Consider the following 21865-nt stretch of genomic DNA (forward strand, 5'->3'; position numbering starts at 1 on the left):
ATTAATATGATCTCTTGGTAGAAGGCATTTTATTTTCTCCTTTGTAATTTACTTATTTGCTAAATGCTCCACTATGTTGTATTATTTTTGCAATCTGAAAAAAAATGTAGAAAGTACACAAAGACAAATCAAATTGTAGTTGTATAAGCATATTACTTAAACATGGAGGTTAACCATTAAGTTAAAAGTGGTTAAAAGTGATTCCTTCTGGAAAATGCAGGAAGAAGAAAGGTGAAGGCAAGAGACAGCTTTCCATTCTAAAACCTTTCAGACAATCCAATCTATTATTCTTAAGATCAGACATTATTATGGTAAGCTCTTTCAGTTATTTAAAAAAACAAAAAACTAGTGGGAAGACTAATGGAAAAAAAAACACAAAAAGCAACTTCATTTTATTTCTTCTAAGAATGTCAGTATGGGCCTTTGTGAAACCTACTAGTTGTGATTACTAGTTTAGCTGTATGCAGTACATTATGTTCATTCACACTCCAGAATTTTACTTATATATAAAATGCAACTGGATTTACAAAAATAATTTCTCACCTACACCGAAGGCATATTTCAATAAAAAAAAAGCATACAGAGTACAAACAACAGTGAGTTTATTTACACAAATTACAATAATTACAGATAGTACAAATTGAAACAATCTCCTCCGTTACTGTAACAGAAGCTACCAGCCTTCACTTTCAAATGAGGGCTTTGTTATTTCAAGATATGATACACATTCAGTGATCCACTGCCATTTTTCTAAATAATTCCAGGGGCTGATCAGTGGTATCTACATGGGTCATTTCCCTCAACTTTTGTTTCCAGAACTACTATGAACAAGTTCAACATAACTAGAATATAACAGGTAGAACGGCACTGAGTCATTTTTTTTTCCCAACAGTAAATTTTGAATATTCTTTAAATATTCACTTAGTGGTTTAGAATTGAAACCACGATTTTTGGCTTTAAAAAGAAAGTCCAGGGGGCGCCTGGGTGGCTCAGTTGTTAAGCGTCTGCCTTCGGCTCAGGTCATGATCCTAGGGTCCTGGGATCGAGTCCCGCATCGGGCTCCCTGCTCCCCTGCTCGGCGGAAAGCCTGCTTCTCCCTCTCCCACTCCCCCTGCTTATGTTCCCTCTCTCGCTGTCTGTGTGTCAAATAAATAAAAATCTTAAAAAAAAAAAAAATCCAGTGATTTTTGATGGGTTGCACAATTCCACTATAGCCAGTATTATCTGGCTATTTTTTTACAGGCTTGCAATTGTTTAAGAAACAGAATTCCATAGTATTCTATTCTGTTTTGTTTTTTAGAGAGGAAGAGAGGTGGGGAAGGGGCAGAGGGAGAGAGAGAATCTTAAGCAGACTCCACACCCAGCACGGAGCCTGATGCGGGGCTTGATCTCACAACCCTGAAATCATGACCTGAGCCAAAATCAAGAGTCCAACACTCAACCGAGCCACCCAAGTGCCCACCCCATAGTATTCAATTCTGTATGAATTTTGTCTTTATGTTTTTAATCAGAGTCACTACTGCTGCTAGACGAGTCTGTTGACATAACTTCTACATCATCTTCATTTTCTTTATTATGCCCCGGAGGTTCCAACAAAAAGTCATTACTGTGATTTGGTGGTAACATATTCATTGACATGTCATTTGACTGCCATGGATATTGTGGAGCAAGGACATCTGGAGAAAAGAAAGAAGCACATGTAACAATACTTCTACCAGTAATTAATTTACTTCTTAATTATTCTTCCCTTAATGCATAAAATCTGAAGTAAATATTTTTTTCAAGGCCAGGAATCAAAATGTACATTTGGCTAAATTAACAAAGATCAAAGTTATCAAGGAAAAGCATGTTTTAATAACTAGAACCTTTTATTTTTTTTAAAAATCATGCTTCCATCTAAGTAACTTTATATAGTCAGTTGACCTAATTTTTCTTTTGCAAGACATTGACAATGACAAATCAAATGTTTCTTATATATACCTATGTAAACGATGTGCAGATATATAGTACGTCATGTATATTATTCTCTCTCTATATTTTAAATAGCTAACATCTACTACGCTATGTATTACAAGTTTAAACTGCCTCTTAAGCTTCAAAACCACTCTTCTCCCTGGACTTGAAAACGTTTCTCCTTTGCCAGCAGCCACAATGTTAATCTTTGTCAGTAGAGGGCACTGGAGGGACTCTGCAAGGGGAACAGGACTGAGGGATCCGATGTTTCCCTTCTCTCTCCCATGGTGCCTGGCTGGCAGGGGGACATCAAGCGGTGAGCTCAGCCCCTAGCAAGTTTCAGTGGTGTCTAAGTCTCACCATTACCCTAAAGGTGGCTTCCCAGCAAGGCTCCCTGGAACCCTAGTGGATAATTTCCTGCTTGCCGGCTCCAGCCTGTGATTAACCTCATCTAACTTCTCTGCCATCCCATGAGCCACAGCTACACCCTCTTGAGGGTGCCTCGGTATGAACTGAGGATGGGGGTGGGAGAAGCCTCTTCTCAGTGGGTCCCTTCCTTGGGTACTCTGCCTGGTCCTAGAAGTAGTAGCTGCTCCCCACTTCTCTTATTACTGTATTTTTTAAAGACAGTTCTCTTTACCCTTTAGTATTTAGTATCTTGTTACTAATTAATAATTTTAAAAATTTTCCTTGTTCATATTGCCTCCTGACTGGACTGTGACTGGCATGTAATATGGAATAAGCAAAATGAGAAAAATGCAAAGATATCAAAGGAAACTAAGGCACAGTAAGTTCTGAAGTTTGTACTTTCGTTAAAATGTTTACAAAGCATTCTTAACACAGGAACAACTTTAAAATAAAATGTGAAGCAGAAAAGCATTATCTAGAGCATGTTTTTAACACTGTAAAAAATAAGAGAAAAAATGAAATAGGTGAAATATTAAAAGTGATTGCTCAAAAAAACCAGTTTTTTGTTTTTTATAACCTTCTAAATACTTTTTAAATGTTCTACCAAATCAAAACAAGTCACCTACAAAAGATAAAAAGATGGGGAACATAAAATAAACCTAAGAATAACACAAAACTATATGTAAAACTTAAGGAAGGCTGAAGTTCAGAATGAACCAAGTCTCACAAAAGTGCTATTTTATTTAGTTATTGAAAAGCCCATAAAAAGCTGTTATTCATTTTGTTATTCAATTTGGGAGTTTTTCAGGAGTAGGTATTCTTTCTTATTCAGAATATTTCTTACTCTGTTTATACCGTATATTTCACAATTTTATTTAAAAAGCTGTTTAGATTTTAATAAAAGAGAGGCCTAATGCCCAAGGAAAATAACCTATTAACAAAAGAGAAAAGTCAATTTATTCTAATTTCATGAACTCCAGCTAGAACAGTTTTTAAACTAGAGAGCAGGGTAATTGGCAGAAAACCCAGCTATTAAAACAAGCTGGGTCTAGAACCCAAACTTGTTCAACAGCCAGATATTCCATCATCATGTCTGCAATACCTTGGTCTGTTTGAGGGCCCCATTCTGATTAACATTACCTGGCAATCTGCCTGCTGCAAGTGCATCCCCTGGTAAATGACCATTAACACCATTAGTGGAAGGATTGTTCATTTGACCCAATAATCCACTTCTCATCTCTAAATCAGTTGGGTATGGTCTCCGTGGATCCCCTAAAAAAAGACTGCTTTTAACTCAATCACACGCAAAATAAGCATTAATACATCTCTGAAGTACTGATTTTCCTTGATTCACTTTGAAAAACTCAAGACATCCATTTTCAATTTTGGAAGAGGAAGGTCATCTTATCAATTGTTACTAAGAGCACAAAATATTAAACTTAAAAATACATGCATTTCGTCTTTGAATCTGTATAGTAATATACTATTATCTATACAAAAAAAAAAAAAAAAAGAGGGGCACCTGGGTGGCTCAGTTGTTAAGCATCTGCCTTCGGCTCAGGTCATGATACCAGGATCCTGGGATCAAGCTACACATTGGGCTCCCTGCTCAGTGGGAAGCCTGCTTCTCCCTCTCCCACTCCCCCTGCTTGTGTTCCCGCTCTCTCTCTGTCAAATAAATAAAATCTTTAAAAAAAAGAAAGAGAGAAAAGTCTGCCATTTTAGTAATTCCAGATGACAAATTAAGAAAATTATAATGAGGGCGCCTGGGTGGCTCAGTCGGTTAAGCGACTGCCTTCGGCTCAGGTCATGATCCCAGGGTCCCGGGATTGAGTCCTGCATCAGGGTCCCTGCTCGGCGGGGAGCCTGCTTCTCCCTCTGACCCTCCCCCCTCTCATGCTCTCTCTCATTCTCTCTCTCAAATAAATAAATAAAATCTTAAAAAAAATAAAAAATAAAAAATAAAAAAAAAGAAAATTATAATGATTTTCATTCTTCTAACTTACCTGCATTTCCTAGTAAGAAAATAACGATACATACTCTGAGAGAATAAATAGATCATGACACATTTTTTTTTACAAGACAGAAAGGACTGGAATGCTTATTTGAAGGACTGTCTAAATTAAAACTTTTCCTAACCAACCTCTTTGATCTTGTCATTTAAAGACTAATTCCTAGATCTTTCCAGTGGAGGAATATCAGGAGCCAATGTTCATTTCTAATCATGAAAGCATACCATTTAGTTTTGGGATGATGAAAACTTGGCAGATTTGGACCAACTTTTTGGTAATATTTCTTACTCACGCCAGATCACTTACCCCCCAAAAACTGTAAGTTAACCTTAGTGTTTTTAATATAGTAAAATACCACCATCATGAATTACTGATGTTGAGATACTATCTCCCACTCCCCCCAGAAGACTGCTGCTCAACCTTAGGTCCCTGTCTTATAAATGTTTTATGTACTGTCCATATGTATCGCAGTTTGTTACTCTTTTTTACTGTTTCTAATTACTCCAGCTATATCCAGTCCCATATATTTGCTGTTGGGTGCTCAGTGCTTCACGTTTATCACTGAAGAGTTGGGATTGTCTTGATTCCAAGGCCAGAACCCTTGACAAAACCCCAATGGTCCTAAAAAGTGGGCTTCTGGCCAGCCTGGGTGTTACAGGCCTATAGCTTTAGAATCATCACATATCATCTTGTACTTTTAAACATTAATTTATGATTTTTCTTTAAAAAGGACAGAAACAGGGATGCCTGGGTGGCTCAGCTGGTTAAGCAGCCGCCTTCGGCTCAGGTCATGATCTCAGGGTCCTGGGATCGAGCCCCGCATGGCTTCTCCCTCTCCTCTCCACTTGTGCTCTCTCTCACTCTAATAAATAATAGCTTTAAAAAAAAAAAAAAAAAGGACAAAAACACAGTCCCTGTGGCAAAAGCTTTGTAGAAAACCAAACTAATAAGACCCATGGCCCATATTATTACTTATAAAAGATATGAAAATATACAGCAGATGTTCCTAACGATAAATACATTCTATATTTAAATCATTTTCCTATTTTTAAGTACAGTCACCTAAGAATTTTCAAAACCATATATGTCTAATAAAAAGAGAAGTATTTTTACCTGGAACCCAGGTCAGTGGGGCACATACAGCATTACTTGCACTAATCCTGTGTGCATACTTAATTATTTCTTCAGAAGAGATGGCACCTGAGAGAGTCAAGAGGAGAGATAACATGTTAGTCTAGTGTATAAATGCATGCCTCATAGTCACACATCATATTTTATTTTAAATTTCCTGAAAATAGGATAATCTGAGTTGCCTACTTTCCCTAATATCTAATAATATGTATATTGTTGAACTTAAATCATTTGGATTTCCCAACTGAAGAACAAGACATCTAGAAAAAACAGCTAACAAAGTGTCAAATTTGGGACATTAGCATGACTAAGTTCACTAATCCCAATTATTAACTACCATTAAATATTCTTACTGTTCTCAAAGCAACAATGAATACAAATAAAATAGAGGAAAGAGTGTTCTCTCTTCCTGAGACAGGAGTCCATCAAAATCCTAAAGGAGAACACAGGTAGCAACCTTTTCGACCTTAGCCGCAGCAACTTCTTCCTAGAAACATCGCCAAAGGCACGGGAAGCCAGGGCAAAAATGAACTATTGGGATTTCATCAAGATAAGAAGCTTTTGCACAGCAAAAGAAACAGTCCACAAAACCAAAAGACAACCGACAGAATGGGAGAAAATATTTGCAAATGACATATCAGATAAAGGGCTAGTATCCAAAATCTATAAAGAACTTACCAAACTCAACACCTAAAGAACAAATAATCCAATCAAGAAATGGGCAGAAGACATGAACAGACATTTCTCCAAAGAAGACATCCAAATGGCCAACAGGCACATGAAAAAGTGCTCAACATCGCTCGGCATCAGGGAAATCCAAATCAAAACCTCAATGAGATACCACCTCACACCCGTCAGAATGGCTAAAATTAACAAGTCAGGGAACAACAGGTGTTGGCGGGGATGTGGAGAAAGGGGAACCCTTCTACACTGTTGGTGGGAATGCAAGTTGGTGCAACCCCTCTGGAAAACAGTATGGAGGTTCCTCAAACAGTTGAAATTAGAGCTACCGTTCGATCCAGCAATTGCACTACTGGGTATTTACCCCAAAGATACAAATGTAGGGACCCGAAGGGGTACGTGTACCCCAATGTTTATAGCAGCAATGTCCACAATAGCCAAACTGTGGAAAGAGCCAAGATGCCCATCGACAGATGAATGGATACAGAAGAGGTGGTATATATACACAATGGAATATTATGCAACCATCAAAAGGAATGAGATCTTGCCATTTGCAACGACGTGGATGGAACTGGAGGGTGTTATGCTGAGTGAAATAAGTCAATCAGAGAAAGACATGTATCACATGACCTCACTGATATGAGGAATTCTTAATCTCAGGAAACAAACTGAGTGTTACTGGAGTGGTTGGGGGTGGGAGGGATGGGGTGGCTGGGTGATAGACATTGAGGAGGGTATGTGCTACGGTGAGCGCTGTGAATTGTGCAAGACTGTTGAATCACAGATCTGTACTTCTGAAACAAATAACGCAACATATTTTAAGAAAAAAGGAAAAGAAGAAGATAACAGGAGAGGAAGAAAAGGGGAGTATGTCAGAGGGGGAGACGAACCATGAGAGATGATGGACTCTGAAAAACAAACTGAGGGTTCTAGAGGGGAGGGGGGTAGGGGGATGGGTTATCCTAGTGATGGGTATTAAGGAGGGCACGTTCTGCATGGAGCACTGGGTGTTATGAACAAACAATGAATCATGGAACACTGCACCAAAAACTAATGATGTAATATATGGTGATTAACATAACAATAAAAAAATTAAAAAAAAAGTGTTTTCTCTTCCAATGACATCTAAACTATTACATTAGAGCAGCAGTTCACACTATACCACTCAATTGTTGGCTTGATGTGACCCTACGATTATAAGTAGACCTAAGTAGAAACATGTCTACAATATATTCATTAGATTAAAAAAAAGTAAGCTGTTAAATAATATGTGTAAGCATGACCTGGTTTTTGTTTTAGAATATATGTACATATATGTATTTGTATTATTATATTTGTATTAAACATCTAAAAAAATGGACACACATCAAACATTAACAGTAGTTATCTGAAACAGGAAAAGAAGAAGAAAAATAACTTTGAGGTGATTAAAGGTAAATCATCTAAAACCATTAAAAGCAAGTTACCAAAGTTTTAATTCTAACTTTTAGTACCTAAACTAAAAAATCCAAAATGGAAGTCTTTTAAAGAGAGAAGGAAGACAGGAAAAGAAGGCATGCTGGGCATCTGCACCATTAAAAGCCACATCTAGTTCGGACTTCAGGACACTCTAGTCCCACTCCAGTTGCCCATTGCACATTCTCTTTCACTCTCTGTCCTGTCATTTAAGATCCAACTCAAATCCCACTTGCTTCCAGCTCGCAGTTCTCTTCCCTTCTCCCAACAACTTTATAAACTCATTGTCTTTACTGCACATTCGGATACACAGCCATAACTTGCCTTATATTATTGCTTCTTAGAACCTGAAAAAGGTGTGATACCTCCCCAATAATACACAGCACAGTGTGAGCACCTAGCAGACACTTTACGATAAAAATTTAATGGAATCACTTCAATAGCAGCAAATGATTACCAATAATACTCTCATCCATTTCTTGAAACCAAAACTTGGGATTTTTCAGAAAGTCATTCAGTATTCCCACAGTACTTACCTTTTCTTGCTTTTTCTATTGATTTGAGTTTTTCTTTTGCTTGGTAAACAGCTGTTGCCTAATTTGAGTATTAAAAAAAGAAATATGGTTTATTCTTAACTATATCAAGCAGAACTTTTGGCTTGGGCACCTGGGTGGCTCAGTTGGTTAAGCGACTACCTTCGGCTCAGGTCATGATCCTGGAGTCCCTGGATCGAGTCCCGCATCGGGCTCCCTGCTCAGCAGGGAGTCTGCTTCTCCCTCTGACCCTCCCCCCATCTCATGTGCTTTCTCTCTCATTCTCTCTAATAAATAAATAAAATCTTTAAAAAAAAAAAAGAATTTTTGGCTTAATTCACAAAATCATTAATCCTATAGGAACAATATGCAAAAGCTGGAAATCCCCACAATTTGTTTGTAATGTTCTGAAACACCATTTGGGAATCATTTATTTCAGTTGGTTAAGGAAAGTAATAATATATATTCATGAATCAGTCTTCATTTACAAATTGTTAGAAACAAAGTATAAATTGGATTGTTTACTTTTTTTTAAAGATTTTTTGAGAGAGAGCGAGCCCATGAGTGGAGGGAGGGGCAGAGGGAGAAGCAGACTTCCCGCTGAGCACGGAGCCTGATGCAGGACTCAATCCCAGGACCCTGGGATCATGACCGGAGCCGAAGACAGACACTTAACTGACTGAGCCACCCAGGAGCCCCTAACATTTTTTTCTTTATGCCTTCTATCAGACATGCATAAGAAATCCACACCACATACCATTCCCAAAGCATCATATTCTTGCATTTAGTTCAAGGATAAAATACCAAAATATTCTTTTTCTAGTTTACAAGACACATTCCTGGATTGATAAGTCTTACTCATTTACACATTACTATTACCTCCATACTTAATAACTGCTATTATGAAAACACCCACAACCCCCCAAAACTCCCTGAAAGGTACATGAAAGGGTAAAATGAAGTTAAGCTAGTATATGCATCCTCAACTATAACACAGAGGTTAAGAGTATGGAGTCAGAGAGAATTAGGTTTAAGTTCCATCTCTCTACTTTTCACTCTTCCTGGGCAAGGTAGTTATTAATTTAAAATCTCGGTTTCTTCATCTGTAAAATGCAATAATGGTACTAACCTAGCATAATTGTTATGAAGACTGAGATAATACATGTAAGGTGCAAACAAGCACAAGGCCTGATGCACAAGTGCTCAATAAATGTTAGTTGCTATTACCTAACTCATAAAATTCAGTCTTCTTACGGTCCTTGTGTTAACTGTCTTTAACTCAATAATTACATTTTTGGAAATCAAATCTAAAGAATATAATCTGAAATGCAGAAGAAAAAAAAAACCTTTCTACAATGATATTCATCAAAGCATTATTTATAACAGAAAGTTGGAAAGCTAAACAAAGAGGATACAATATATGAAAAATGCTTAATTTTAATAAATAGTAATAGAAAGACAGTTAGTAACTAATCCTACTAATTACGAGATAAAAAATGAAAACCTCTGGGGAAAAAAAATCGCTTGTTTTGTACACCTGAAACTAACGTGACATTATGTGTCAACTAGACTTCAATTTAAAAATCAATAATAAGCCTACTGGAAAATGAAAAAAAAAATACGTCTAAGACTGAAATGAAATGCACAAAACTATGAATAAGGGCAATCTGAACAGAGGTACTAACACAATCTTTTCCTCTTCTTTCTACTTTTCTGTATTTTCTGAATATCTTTTGGTTAAGTATTACTTTCTTAATGGAAAATCGATTTCTTTACACATTTTTTTAAAAAGCATTTACTTGGGGTCATTTCTTCAGCAGGAATGATTAATTTACCCTGAACCACTCAGGTTTCTATTTATTGGAGCCCATTTTGACACCTTTTGAAGATTCAACAGGGATAAAGTTTCCAGCAATGTCTGGTCCATATGAGAATCAAACTCAGCTGTTTCTGTAATACCACCATATAACAATTACATTAGTTAGCATTTAGTGAAATAACTGGGCAAATAAGAGCAAAGAAATTGCTTTTTTAAACAGTAGCCAAGAACAAGAAAAACAAAAAACAAAAAACTAGAGTCCCTGACATATGCCCAAATCCCACCTAGTTTAGAATGGAAGACTAAGTTAATGTAAATTTTAATCAATTTTTAAAATTGATACTTATTTCTACTGATTTCAAAATATTTTTAAAAGCTGAGGTAAAGATTTAGACTACTAGTAACTGAAAACTTCTAAAAGGACAAGATAAAAGTAGAACTTCCCAGTTCTATTAATTCAATCCTGTGAAATCTTTAAATAATGAAAATATGGTTCAAAAATAATGCAGACTATCTGAAAACATTAAGTAAAATAGGGAATGACACTGGCCTTTCATTTAACCAAACTGACAAGTTGTCACTTTTAGACTTGGAAAGTCAAGTTTTCTGCCACTTCAAAATACTTTCAGATTTCTTTTGCAGAAATAGATTAATATCCTTTTTTACCTTTTCTTCTATCAGCTTACCAGTATTTGTTCTGCTTCCTTTAGCTGTTTTTGTAGTTGCTGAATATCACTGTCTCTCTTCTCCACTTCCTTTTCTAAAACTTGCATTTCATGATGGATTTTTCCCTGATTCAGTGCCAATTTCATCAGTTCTTGAAATTCCCCATCTCTGTGAATTAACAACTCCAGGACCTGTCAGATAACAGTTGATTAAAGCAGACAGCAAAATAATGAAAAGTGACATTCCAATGAAGCAACAAATGCACATATGAATTGGCTAGGCCATAAAATTTTAATACCTTCAAAGTATTATTCTAATCAATGTTAAGAATAAAAATAACCTACCTATGACTATTTTGGAAAACAGATTAATATCAAGACTTTCTACTTTTTCTAATTATATGCTATTCTTTCATACAAACCAGTCTTCAGAACTACCAATATGCCACAATGAGGTTTATTCATTTCCCAGGTAAGATAAAATTTTAAAGTTTATCCCTAAAAATATAATGTAATGGAGGTTTCCCCCCAAATCTTGTATTTGAGATGATTTTAGTTAACACCAAGAACTTTAAAAAATTTTTTAAAAAAAGTTTATTTGAGAACAAGAGTGAAAGCTTTTGCACATCTGACAAGGTAGACTTGTTTTTCTAACAGACGCCATCCGTATTTAGCTCTACCAATATTATCACAATGGAACATATTTGTTCTAACAAAGATATGGGCCTAAATCAAGGACTATGTCTAGACAGCATCAAAGGAAAGATGGGGCCCCAAATCTTAACCCCTAGACTGATTCGCAACATAGGATTTCAATCAAACACTCCTCATGCAGTGGTTCTCAACCTGGCTTCCTATCAGAATCCCAGGAACTCTTTGGACGGAAATCCCAGTCACTAGACTGCCCCCAGCCAGAATCTCTGGGGGTGGGACCCAGGTATCAGTAGGTCCTTAAGCTTCCCAGGTGACTCCCATGAGCAGCCAAGGTCGAGCACCACTCTAGAGGCAGGTAACAGTTCAACAAATCGGCAAGTTCCCCAGCCCGGCTGGCCCTGTGAGGAAGGGGGTCTGCTGGGCATCGCTAGCTCTCACAGATCCTATCTCTCCCTCTGCTCCAGAACTCCATAATGTTACCAGCTTTGGGTGCAATGTTGAGCCTTTCCATATGCCTTAATGATTTTCAGAGCAATGTTTAATCAGGCAGATACCAGCAAAGAAAGAAAAATGGAAAAAGGAAGAAATTTCCATAAGGCATGATACTACGAATAAATAAATAAGTGAAAAAAATCTCAGGTTTAAAAGTAAAGCATGAGAAATCAACACCTGTGAAATTTTATTTATATAAAAGAATAAAAATATCTATTTTAAAAGGATTGATTTAAACTTAGGTTTTTCAGCTTTTCCTGTTCCTTGAACATGAAACTGCCTCCAACACAGAAAGATTTAAGATAGGTAATTAATAAATAAACCCTCTTTACCTTCCCCCTGCAAAAACACAGAGCCAAGTTCCCCATTTTCTTTATGGTAAACCAGATTATTTTCAGTGAAGAACACTGGCAACTGCATGAAGCAGATGATCAGATATGTCGGCAGGAAGGTATGAGCTGTACAATGGCATTACAAAAAGTCCCCAAAGAAAAGAAGATGGTAAAAACAATAGAAAAATAATAAAACACAAACAAAATAAGAAAATGCCCAATATTTACAGCCTCCCTCTGAAACGTGACCTATGTTCTACCTTCAGCATAAAATAAAACCAGAGAACATTTCTCAATGGGTATCACAGATGAAGCTGGTACCAGCTAGTTTGGGGGGACACATTCATTCCAAGAAGGGAGAAATGCTTGCTGGAATTATAACCATGTCTTGGTCTTCTTGCAGTTCTGTTACTAAAAATGACACACAGTAAATGATCCAATGTGGTCTTACAGAAATGACTTGTCACCACATTTCAGAACAGACTATTCAGTCACAGGCACTGGGTCTGGGAAAGCAGAGGTGGATGGATGGCCGCGCACTCAGGTGAGGGATATGTATCTTTGTGAGGTTGGAGGAGGGAAGCAGGGCTCTACAGCCTGGAAGCTTCTGCACTAATGAGTCTTCTAATAGTCAGCTTGTGGTTTTTTGTTTAACTTCAGATCAATCCTGTGTCGGTTTTTATTCTCTCGTTTTTTATGGCTGCCGTGATGACCCCCTGAGGAAGTAGAGGCAGCAGCCTTCTGAGGCTTCACTCCCTGCACAGATCCGTCCAGGTCCTCAGGGTCCTCCTGGCTGGGCTCATTCTCCTGATTGTGGAAGTCTGGAGAAGTACCACTTTCTGTCCCACTTCCTGGCTCCCTCTTTTCAATGAGCTTATCCTGAACTCCTACCAATGCACTTACTGCAGCTGCTGAAGTAACTGAGGATTTACTGAAGAGCCACTCAGTTTCCTTAAACTTCCGGTTCCTTCGATCGTTTTTGCTGTTGGGAGTTTTTCTGGTTGGTCAGACACCGATCCCAGCCACGAATAATATTGCCATACATCTGAGTGTCTTCCAGGTAGCTTCCTTCAAAAGCATAGATCTATCTCTCCAAGTCAGCCAGTGTTTCCACCAGCTCCTGCTTCCGCTTCACGAGCTCTGCCAGCTCCCACCGGGTGTCCGGGATCTGCAGTAGCACTGCCTTGTTTTGCATCGCCATGTTGGGCTGAGGCAGGCGGCTGAACTTTAAAAAATTTCTACAAAGTCTGATTAAAAAATGGGCAAAGAAACTGAATAGACATTTTTCCAAAGACATACAAATGACCAAAGGTACATGAAGAGGTGCTCAACATCACTAATCATCAAAACCACAACTGGGTATCACCTCACACCAGTTACTACGGCTCTAATCAAAAAAACAAGATATAAGAAGATGGCGAAGATGTGGAGAAAAGAGAACCCTTGTGCACTGATGGTGGGAATGTTAACTGGTGCAACCACTATGGAAAAACAGTATGGATATTACTTAAAAAGTTAAAAAGAGAACTACCATATGATCCAGCAATTCTATTTCTGGGTACTTATCAGAAGAAAATGAAATTATTATCTCAAAAAGATATGGGCACCTGCACGTTCGCTGCAGCATTATTTACAATAGCCAGGACATGAAAGCAAACTAACCGTCCATCAATATATGAATGGATAAAGAAAAGGTGCTATGTATTTTTTTTCAGTTTTTATTTAAATTCCAGTTAGTAATAATACAGTGTAATATCAGTTTCAGGTGTACAATATAGTGATTCCACACTTCCACATATTACCCAGTGCTCATCAGAGTGCATTCCCTAATCCCCATCACCTATTTCACCCATCCCCCCTACCCACTTCCCATCTGGTAACCATCACTTTTTCTCTACAGTTAAGAGTCTGTTTCTTGGTTTCCCTCTCCTTTTTCCCCCCATGTTCATTTGTTTTGTTTTTTAAATTCCACATATGAGGGACGCCTGGGTGGCTCCTCAGTCGGTTAAGTGTCTGCCTTCGGCTCAGGTCATGATCCCAGGATCCTGGGATCGAGTCCCGCATCGGGATCCTTACTCAGTGGGGGAGCCTACTTCTCTGCCTGCCACTCCCTCTGCTTGCACGCTGACAAATAAATAAAATCTTTTAAAAAAAACTCCACAGATGAGCAAAATCATATGGTATTTGTCTTTCTCTGACCGCCTTATTTCACTCAGCATAATACTCTCTAGCTCCATTCATGTTGCTGCAAATGGCAAGATTTCATTCTTTTTTTATGGCTGAGTAATATTCCATTGTGTGTGTGCACACACGTGTGTATGTGTGTGTATATACCACCTCTTTATCCATTCATCAGTTGATGAACATTTGGGCTTTTTCCATAATCTGACTATTGCTGATAATGCTGTTATAAATACTGGGTACCTATTTCTCTTCGAATTAGTAGAAAATGTGGAATGTATATACACACAGAGAGAAATAGCCATAAAAAAGAAGGAAATCTTGCCATTTGTGACAACATGGATGGATCCTGAGGACATTATATTAAATGAAATAAATCAGACAAATACTGCATGATCTCACTTGCATGTGGAATCTAAAAAAGCCAAATTCATAGAAAAAGAAATCAGACTGGTGGTTGCTAGGGAGGGTGGTGGGCAAAGTGGGTGAAGATGATCAAAAAGTACAAACTTCCAGTTATAAGATAAATAAGTTCTGGGGATGTAATGTATGGAAACGATGACCACAGTTAACAATACTGCATTATATACTTGAAAGCCGCTAAGCTTAGCAACTTTTAAAAAGTTCTTAAAAATGTACAGAGAAATGGAATAGAAATTTTCCAAAGACACCCAAATCACCAATAGGTACATAAAAAGGTGCCACGGTTTCCCTGTCATCTTCTTAAAAGTTCTTATCACAAGAAAATGTACATTAACTAAACTTATTGTGATAATCATTTCACAATACATATATACACCAAATCATCATGTTGTACGTCTTAAACTAACACAGTGTTATATTTCTACTATATCTCAATTAAACTGGAAAATTAAAACAAAAAACGCCAAAGCACTAAACAGGACGCAAAGACATTATGACAAAATGCACAATTTTTTTAAAGTTACAAAATTGTACATAATCAACTATGACAACAAATAAATGACCAAAGTATTAAACTATAATGTAAGGAAACTTGACAATATAATTATAGTAAATGCTTCATAATGGCTGTCTCAGAGTTGAACTGATCTCAGAAATACTTTTATGGTAAATGTATGATGCTTAAAAAACTTTTACAGTTACACATTTGTGCTATTATGTTCAAGGAAATATATAACTCATATGAAACCTATGATGTCATGCACAGTATTGCTTTATGATGAAGACGGTTTAAAAAAGAGCAATTTCCAAAAACAGTAAATAAATTTTCAAATGGGCATGTCCCACTAATATTTAATAGTTTCAGTGAAAATTACACAGGAATTCACAGTACTAAGTATAAGGTTTAATTCTGTCCTGCGGTGGTGGTGATAAGAACTATCTATTAATAAGCTCTTCCTACGTGTACTTAACATGCAGTATCATAAATCCTCATAACAACCTTATGTGATAAGGCACTGTTATTTTTTAAGGACAGAACTGCTAGTCCTTACAAAGTATAAGAAAGGTTAGTGCTGACTGGGTAGGTCTTAGTTATGACCTACTGAATAATCTGTACCCCTGGCAAGCTTATAATAAGTGCCTAGGAAGTAAAGTCAAAACTTGTATTTCATTTTGCTCATTTTGTAATAAATTCTTAATTTCACAGGTATTTATCAATAAAGTATCTGAGACTGGCATTCCTCTATTAACATATTTCTCTATAAGCTTTTTCTAAAAACAAAATAAACAACATACAAAAAACAACTTTAATATCCCTAAAATTACCAACTTTTACTACTTGTAGCCTTATCTAATCTCTCCTCTCCACCTGAGGGGATTAATCTTTGAAGAAAAAAGTTTTATGATACTTCTCTATTGACAATCAAATTTCTTGGCCCTCAAAACATATCATAAGATAAAATTAAGATAATGATGGGGCACAGAGCTGTCTCATATCATTAAAAAGGTTAATCCTTCCCAGCTGTTTTCTTTTAATTTTTTAAAAAATTATGGTAAAAAAAAAAACACATAAAATGACATTTACCCTCTTAATAAGTTTTTAAATCAGAAAAAAAATCTGCACACCTTAGAAAATTACAAAGCACAGAAAGGAATAAAGAAAATAAAAACTTGTAAACTTAACATCCACAAAATAACTTCTATCAACAGTTGCATGCTCTTTTATTTCTATTCATTTTCAAGTTGCATTAGGGGAACCAAGAGCCTAAAATAAAAGGTTACCTTATGAGAGTATTAATTTTTTTCTTTCAAGTATTGTTTTAATCTCCATTTAACAAGCTTTGTTGGTTAATTCAAAAGGCAAAAATGAATAAACTAGAACTGTAAGAGAAAATAATACTGCCAAACCCTTAGGTAGCTATTTTCTTTTTAAACAGTGTTACCTAATGTAAGTTATTCAAAGAAAATACCAATTTAAAAGTTGTCATTAATTTAACAGAATCCAATCTTCCTGTTCTCACACAAAGTAAATGTAAATAGGGAAACTGCAGAAATTATGGGGATTTGTTTGTAATTTAAAAAGAAGCCACTTACCTGGTTTTCCTCATCAGGTGGCAACAACTTTTGGTTTCTTGAAATTGCCAACATTTCTATAAGTTCTCTAAAAAAGAAAAACCAAAAACCAAAACATCATTGCAAAATAAACACAACAGAAAGTATCAACTGATCTCTACCTAACTGACTTGCTGGATTCATGGTACCCACAGCATGCTGAGTATTCACAGCCCCTGCCCCACAGTGACTGTGCTCTTGGGCTCCCACCAGCAAGATTCAGTTGTGTTTGTTATCAGACCCATTTATGCAAGTTTTACTTACTACTATAATTACATAAACTAATATCCAGTACATAAATACCAATGAAATATGACCGTCAACAGAAAAGAGTTGTTTCCATAAAACACCCACTTAAACACTGGGTGGAGTCAGGGAAGGCTTCTCTAAGAAAAGCCAGCCATGAAGAAGAATGCTTGTAACTACATAGCTAGTTCAGGGGCCCAAAGATGGGTTTGAGGAAGTGTGGCCAAAATACAGTAGTAGGTACTGGGGAGCAGGATACAAACTGAGGACATGGGTAGTTAGGGAAGGGGCCAGATCATGTTAGGGCCTTGCAGGTCACGGGAAAGGACCAGTATTTCATTTCAGGTACAATGAGAAGTGACCAGATCTTTTTAAACAGGGAGATGACATGAACTGATTTGTTTTTTTTTTTTAAGATTTTATTTATTTATTTGCCAGAGAGAGAGAGAGAGAGTAAGAGCACAAGCAGGGGGAGCGGCAGGCAGAGGGAGAAGCAGGCCTCCTGCTGAGCAGGGAGCCCAATGTGGGACTCGATCCCAGGACCCTGGGATCATGACCTGAGCCGAAGGCAGATGCTTAACCGACTGAGCCACCCAGGCGTCCCTGATTTATGTTTTTAAGCAAACTGCTAGGCTATCTAGAGAACGGATTTTAAGAGGGCTAAAATGGAAATCAAGTTAAGTGGCTTCTGTAGTGTTCCAGGCAAAAGATGATACTGGCTTTGACTAGATCCTTGCGACTAGGATTTAGTAATGCAAACAGGTGAAACATGTACAGACTCAGAATATATTTTGGAGGTAGAGCTCACAGGACTTGCTGATGGATTAAACAGACATTTTATGAAAACAGCATGTTATATTAGCCTTTTTCTTTACCCCATAGATGAGATATAAACAATTGAGAACCTCTGGTCTACATAAAGGCTAGTTTCAGGGGTGGGGGTGATGGGGATGGGATGTACGGTGGGAGATGTGGAATGAGACTTTTTCTGCCCTTCTTGCAAATCTGGGACTAGAAATCCACAGAAAACCTTAAAAGAGCTTGCCTTAGACACAAGAGTACAGTGGGAAGGAAAAAGCTATAAGACTTAGTGCTGTTCAGTAGCACTCTAGAACAAAGTGGAAACTTCTGTCCTCCCCAATGATAAAAAGGCTGAAGGAACCCCTGAGCCCACTCACTGGTTACAGGTATGGGAGATAGAGCCCTGTCCCCCTACAGAAGCTGTATTCCTGGCATATCAAATTAGAATCCATCCACAATTCCCCATAGAAATATAATTTACATGGGGGTTAAATCCCATATTATTAATGGTACTACACTTCAGGTAAATTATAGATAAACAGATTAATAGGCTGGTGTGGAAACCTCAAGACTCCTATCAACATGGTTTCTGTAGGACAATTGAGTTCTGAGTCACAAACATGTTAAGAAAAACTTGTAGACTATAATTGTGTTTCTCTGTTTAAAATTCCTCCAAAGACTACCTCATTCCCTCACATTTTACAAAGTAACAAATATACTGATTCTCCCTCTCCTTCTGCCCCTCCCCTGCTCATGCTCTTGCACTCAAATAAAAAAAATCAAATAAATTCCTCCAAAGACTACCTCATTTTATCACATTTTACCAAGTAATAAATATACTGAAAATAACCAGGTAACAGTAAAAAATATATCCTAAATTTCAAACCCACTATTTTCTAAAGTCAAGAGATTACATTAGTTTTTCTTTCCAATTTTCATAAAAAATGCAAACGAGAAAAATTTCATTAAGAGGATAATGACGAATTTCACAGATCACAGAAGCAGTATATGCAGCTATATCTGATTGCTAGCATAATGGGATTTTTTTTGAAAGCAAATCACACTGGCATAGCCTCATTCTGTGAAGTCTCAGTCTTAGGTGGCCAAGCACAAAGTGACATCTCTTCCACTACCACCACCAACCATCTCTAGGGTCACAAAAGAGGTAAATTTTCACTCACTGTCACCCAGTCTTTCTTTAGAGATGAACAAATAAAATAACATGACAGATTAAGTCATGAGAAAATCAGAGGAAAAGAAAAGCAAACTTTTAAAGTAATGGTTATTCCCAGGCTGCAAGGACCCCAAGAAAGAAGAAGCTTATCTTCAATTTGTTAACAGATTCAGTGAGGACTGCAAATCAATGAGAAATCAAAGTGTTTTTCGCATTCCTGGGGAAAGGGCAAAAGAACTACAGCTTCTTTTAGAGAAAGCAAAAGAGAACTTAGCACATCAGCTAATCATGCACAGCTAGAAAGCTGAAGCCGGGAAGTTTCAGAAACAGATTCTTGATACATTTCATCAAACAGAAAATGCTACACTCAGGAATTAAGGAAACAATCAAAGAGGGAGAAAGATAAACTGGTCAATTTACAAGACAATTTCAATTTGGTCTCAAATTAACACAACTGATAAATTATTTAATTATGCTATCTCAAGCGAAGAGTACATGACTATCATGTATATGCACTCCTGCAGGTACCAACAGCAGCAGGAACACACACCTCAGATACACAGAGCTATAGCCAAATAATCCAGAGGCAAGATCTTAAGGTTGACTACCAAGTTGTCCAATGTCAGAAGAAATTTTCAAAGACCATTACCCTATATGCGTAGGTTCAAAAAAAGTTTCCGAACTTGGAGAGTATGAAATACATACCAGGGTCACAAAACAGACAAATTGTTACAGCAAGTAAACTCAGGAAAGAAACGAATTTACTGGGCTCCAGAGTAAAAGGGTGAGAATAGTTCACTGAATATACTAAGGCAAAGATTTGACATTCAAAGACCAAGATTCACTCAGAACAAAAGGCAGCAGACACTACTTCCCAAAGGGGGTGTCACTTCTTCCGAAGTAAACATATTTACAGAAAAGTGGCACACTAAGCTAAACATTTGGACTTTATCTCACTGGGCAGCGGGAACCTACCAAATATTTTAAAGCAGAAAAGTGATGAGAAGCCTTTTAAAAAAGAAAGCCCTGCTCTTGGGCAATATAGAAAGTGCAGAAGCATGGAGACAAGTAAAACTGTCGGGAGATGCATCAAAAGACGGTGGGCATGGGAACAAGAAGTCAAATCCGAGCAACATTTTCGAAGGAAAAATCAAAACAATTTCAACATCCAAGTGAATGTGAGAGAGTTAAAGGGTTCAACTTGACAAACTACCATGAACGATGGCAGAATAAGAGGAATGACATCCCATTTCTTCTACCTCTTCCATACTCGCTGCGCTCCAGCCATCCCGAACTTGGAATTGCACCAAACGGCGCGTGCTCACGCCTCCAGGCGTTTGCACCTGCTATTCCAGCCACCTGCCGCCGACAGAGTGCGGTGAACTCAATCTTCCCATGCAGTCCTTTCTCCAGGAAGCCTGCCCTGACTAAACTGAGACAGGCATCTATAGTCCTCGAGTTCCGGTAACCCGGGGCGCACGCCTCTGATTAAAAACAGGCTCCGCACCATAGTGTCTGTTTACGTCTGTCTCTTCCCCTCGACGCTGGGCTGCTCTATGTCCGCATCTAGCGTCCCCCTCATTACTGTTTCCCAGCGTTTGGGTCCCGGGGGGGGGGTCCTTAAACGTCTGTCGAGAGTCCGTGGACGAAGGTACTCACACCCGGCGACCTCTAAGGTCCGCTACGATTCTGACAGTGTCGGGGTTCCAGGGTCACTGTCATTACTAAAACGCGCTCTAAGGGGGGGGGGATGCCGTCTCGGAGTCCCGGAGGGACGTCAAGTCCACCATACTCGTGCACCGTCTTTGGGAGCGCGGCCTCCCCACCCGGAGCCCCAGGAACGAGCACCCAGGCAGGCGCGGCCGATCCAAAGTCAGTCCTCCCAGCCCAGCCCAGTCAGGTCCTCAGACCGACGGCATTACCTCGACAAAACCTCCAGATCTTCCAGCGCAGACAGCAGCCGCTCTCGCGTGCTGTTACCGCCTGCCGCTCCAGAGCCGCCTCCGGGCCGCTCCTTCTCCTTCTCTCCACTCGAAGACGCCGCCATCCTCCCTACAGGCCCGCAGCCGGAGACTGCGCAGCTGAGCACCGGTGAGGGGAGGCGGGCTCCGGAGGCGGAAGCAAGGATCACAGAGGCGGGGAAGGGAAAGAGGCCAAGGCCACAGCGCCCCCTATGCGCTTGGAGATGCACTGCGGGCGGCGGCGCCATCTGATGGGCCAGCGAAGGGTTCTCAGGTCCAACCCCGGGAGGAGAGCCAGAGAACAGGCAGGCACAATGCGTTCGAGTTGCCCTGCGCCTTATGGTTTTCAAGTAGGAATGGGAGGCTCAACGGATTTTAACCATTTGAGGAAATTGCGTAATGACCTACGTCTTTTATCAGTTTGTTTGTGAAATGGGCTGGTGTCAGCATTAACCTAGCTTTAGTCTGCATTCCTATAATGCTAAACCCACCTTCCTGTTTGGCCTCTCTTAGCGGTTGTAAGCACCTTGGGACAGGGACCATAATCTGTCTTTTTTTCTTTATTGTAGTAAAATATACATGCCCTAAAATTGACCTTGCTAATTATATTTAAGTGTACAATTCAGTGGCATTAAGCACATTCATGTGATTATGCTATCACCACCACCCATAACCTCACCGTCTTTCCCTCTTTCCCTCTTGCAAAACTGTAACTCTGTGCCCATTAAATAACAACTCCTCATTTCTTCCTACCCCAGCCCCTGACAGCCACCGTTCTACTTTCTCTCTCTATGAGTTTGACTACTCTAGGGACCCCAAATAAATGAAATGA

General features: G+C 38.5%; 1 protein-coding gene and 1 pseudogene across 1 annotated transcript; both read right to left on the bottom strand.

The window, feature by feature from the left end:
- Positions 1-585: 585 nt before the first annotated feature.
- Positions 586-21156, bottom strand: MED4 (mediator complex subunit 4). Its single transcript, XM_025874892.2, has 7 exons — positions 20995-21156; positions 16834-16900; positions 10679-10849; positions 8177-8234; positions 5487-5573; positions 3502-3633; positions 586-1676 (listed from the first exon to the last, which is right to left on the bottom strand). Exons 1-7 carry the CDS (start codon positions 21117-21119, stop codon positions 1504-1506), a joined length of 813 nt encoding a protein of 270 aa, XP_025730677.1. The 5' UTR covers positions 21120-21156; the 3' UTR covers positions 586-1503.
- LOC141373117 (chromatin modification-related protein MEAF6 pseudogene) lies at positions 10856-16817 on the bottom strand (annotated as a pseudogene).
- Positions 21157-21865: the final 709 nt, after the last annotated feature.

The sequence above is a fragment of the Callorhinus ursinus genome, unplaced genomic scaffold (genome assembly GCF_003265705.2).
Source record: "Callorhinus ursinus isolate GAN/ISIS: 27379988/994484 unplaced genomic scaffold, GSC_fseal_2.0 scaffold7, whole genome shotgun sequence".
Classification (NCBI taxonomy): Eukaryota; Metazoa; Chordata; class Mammalia; order Carnivora; family Otariidae; genus Callorhinus; species Callorhinus ursinus.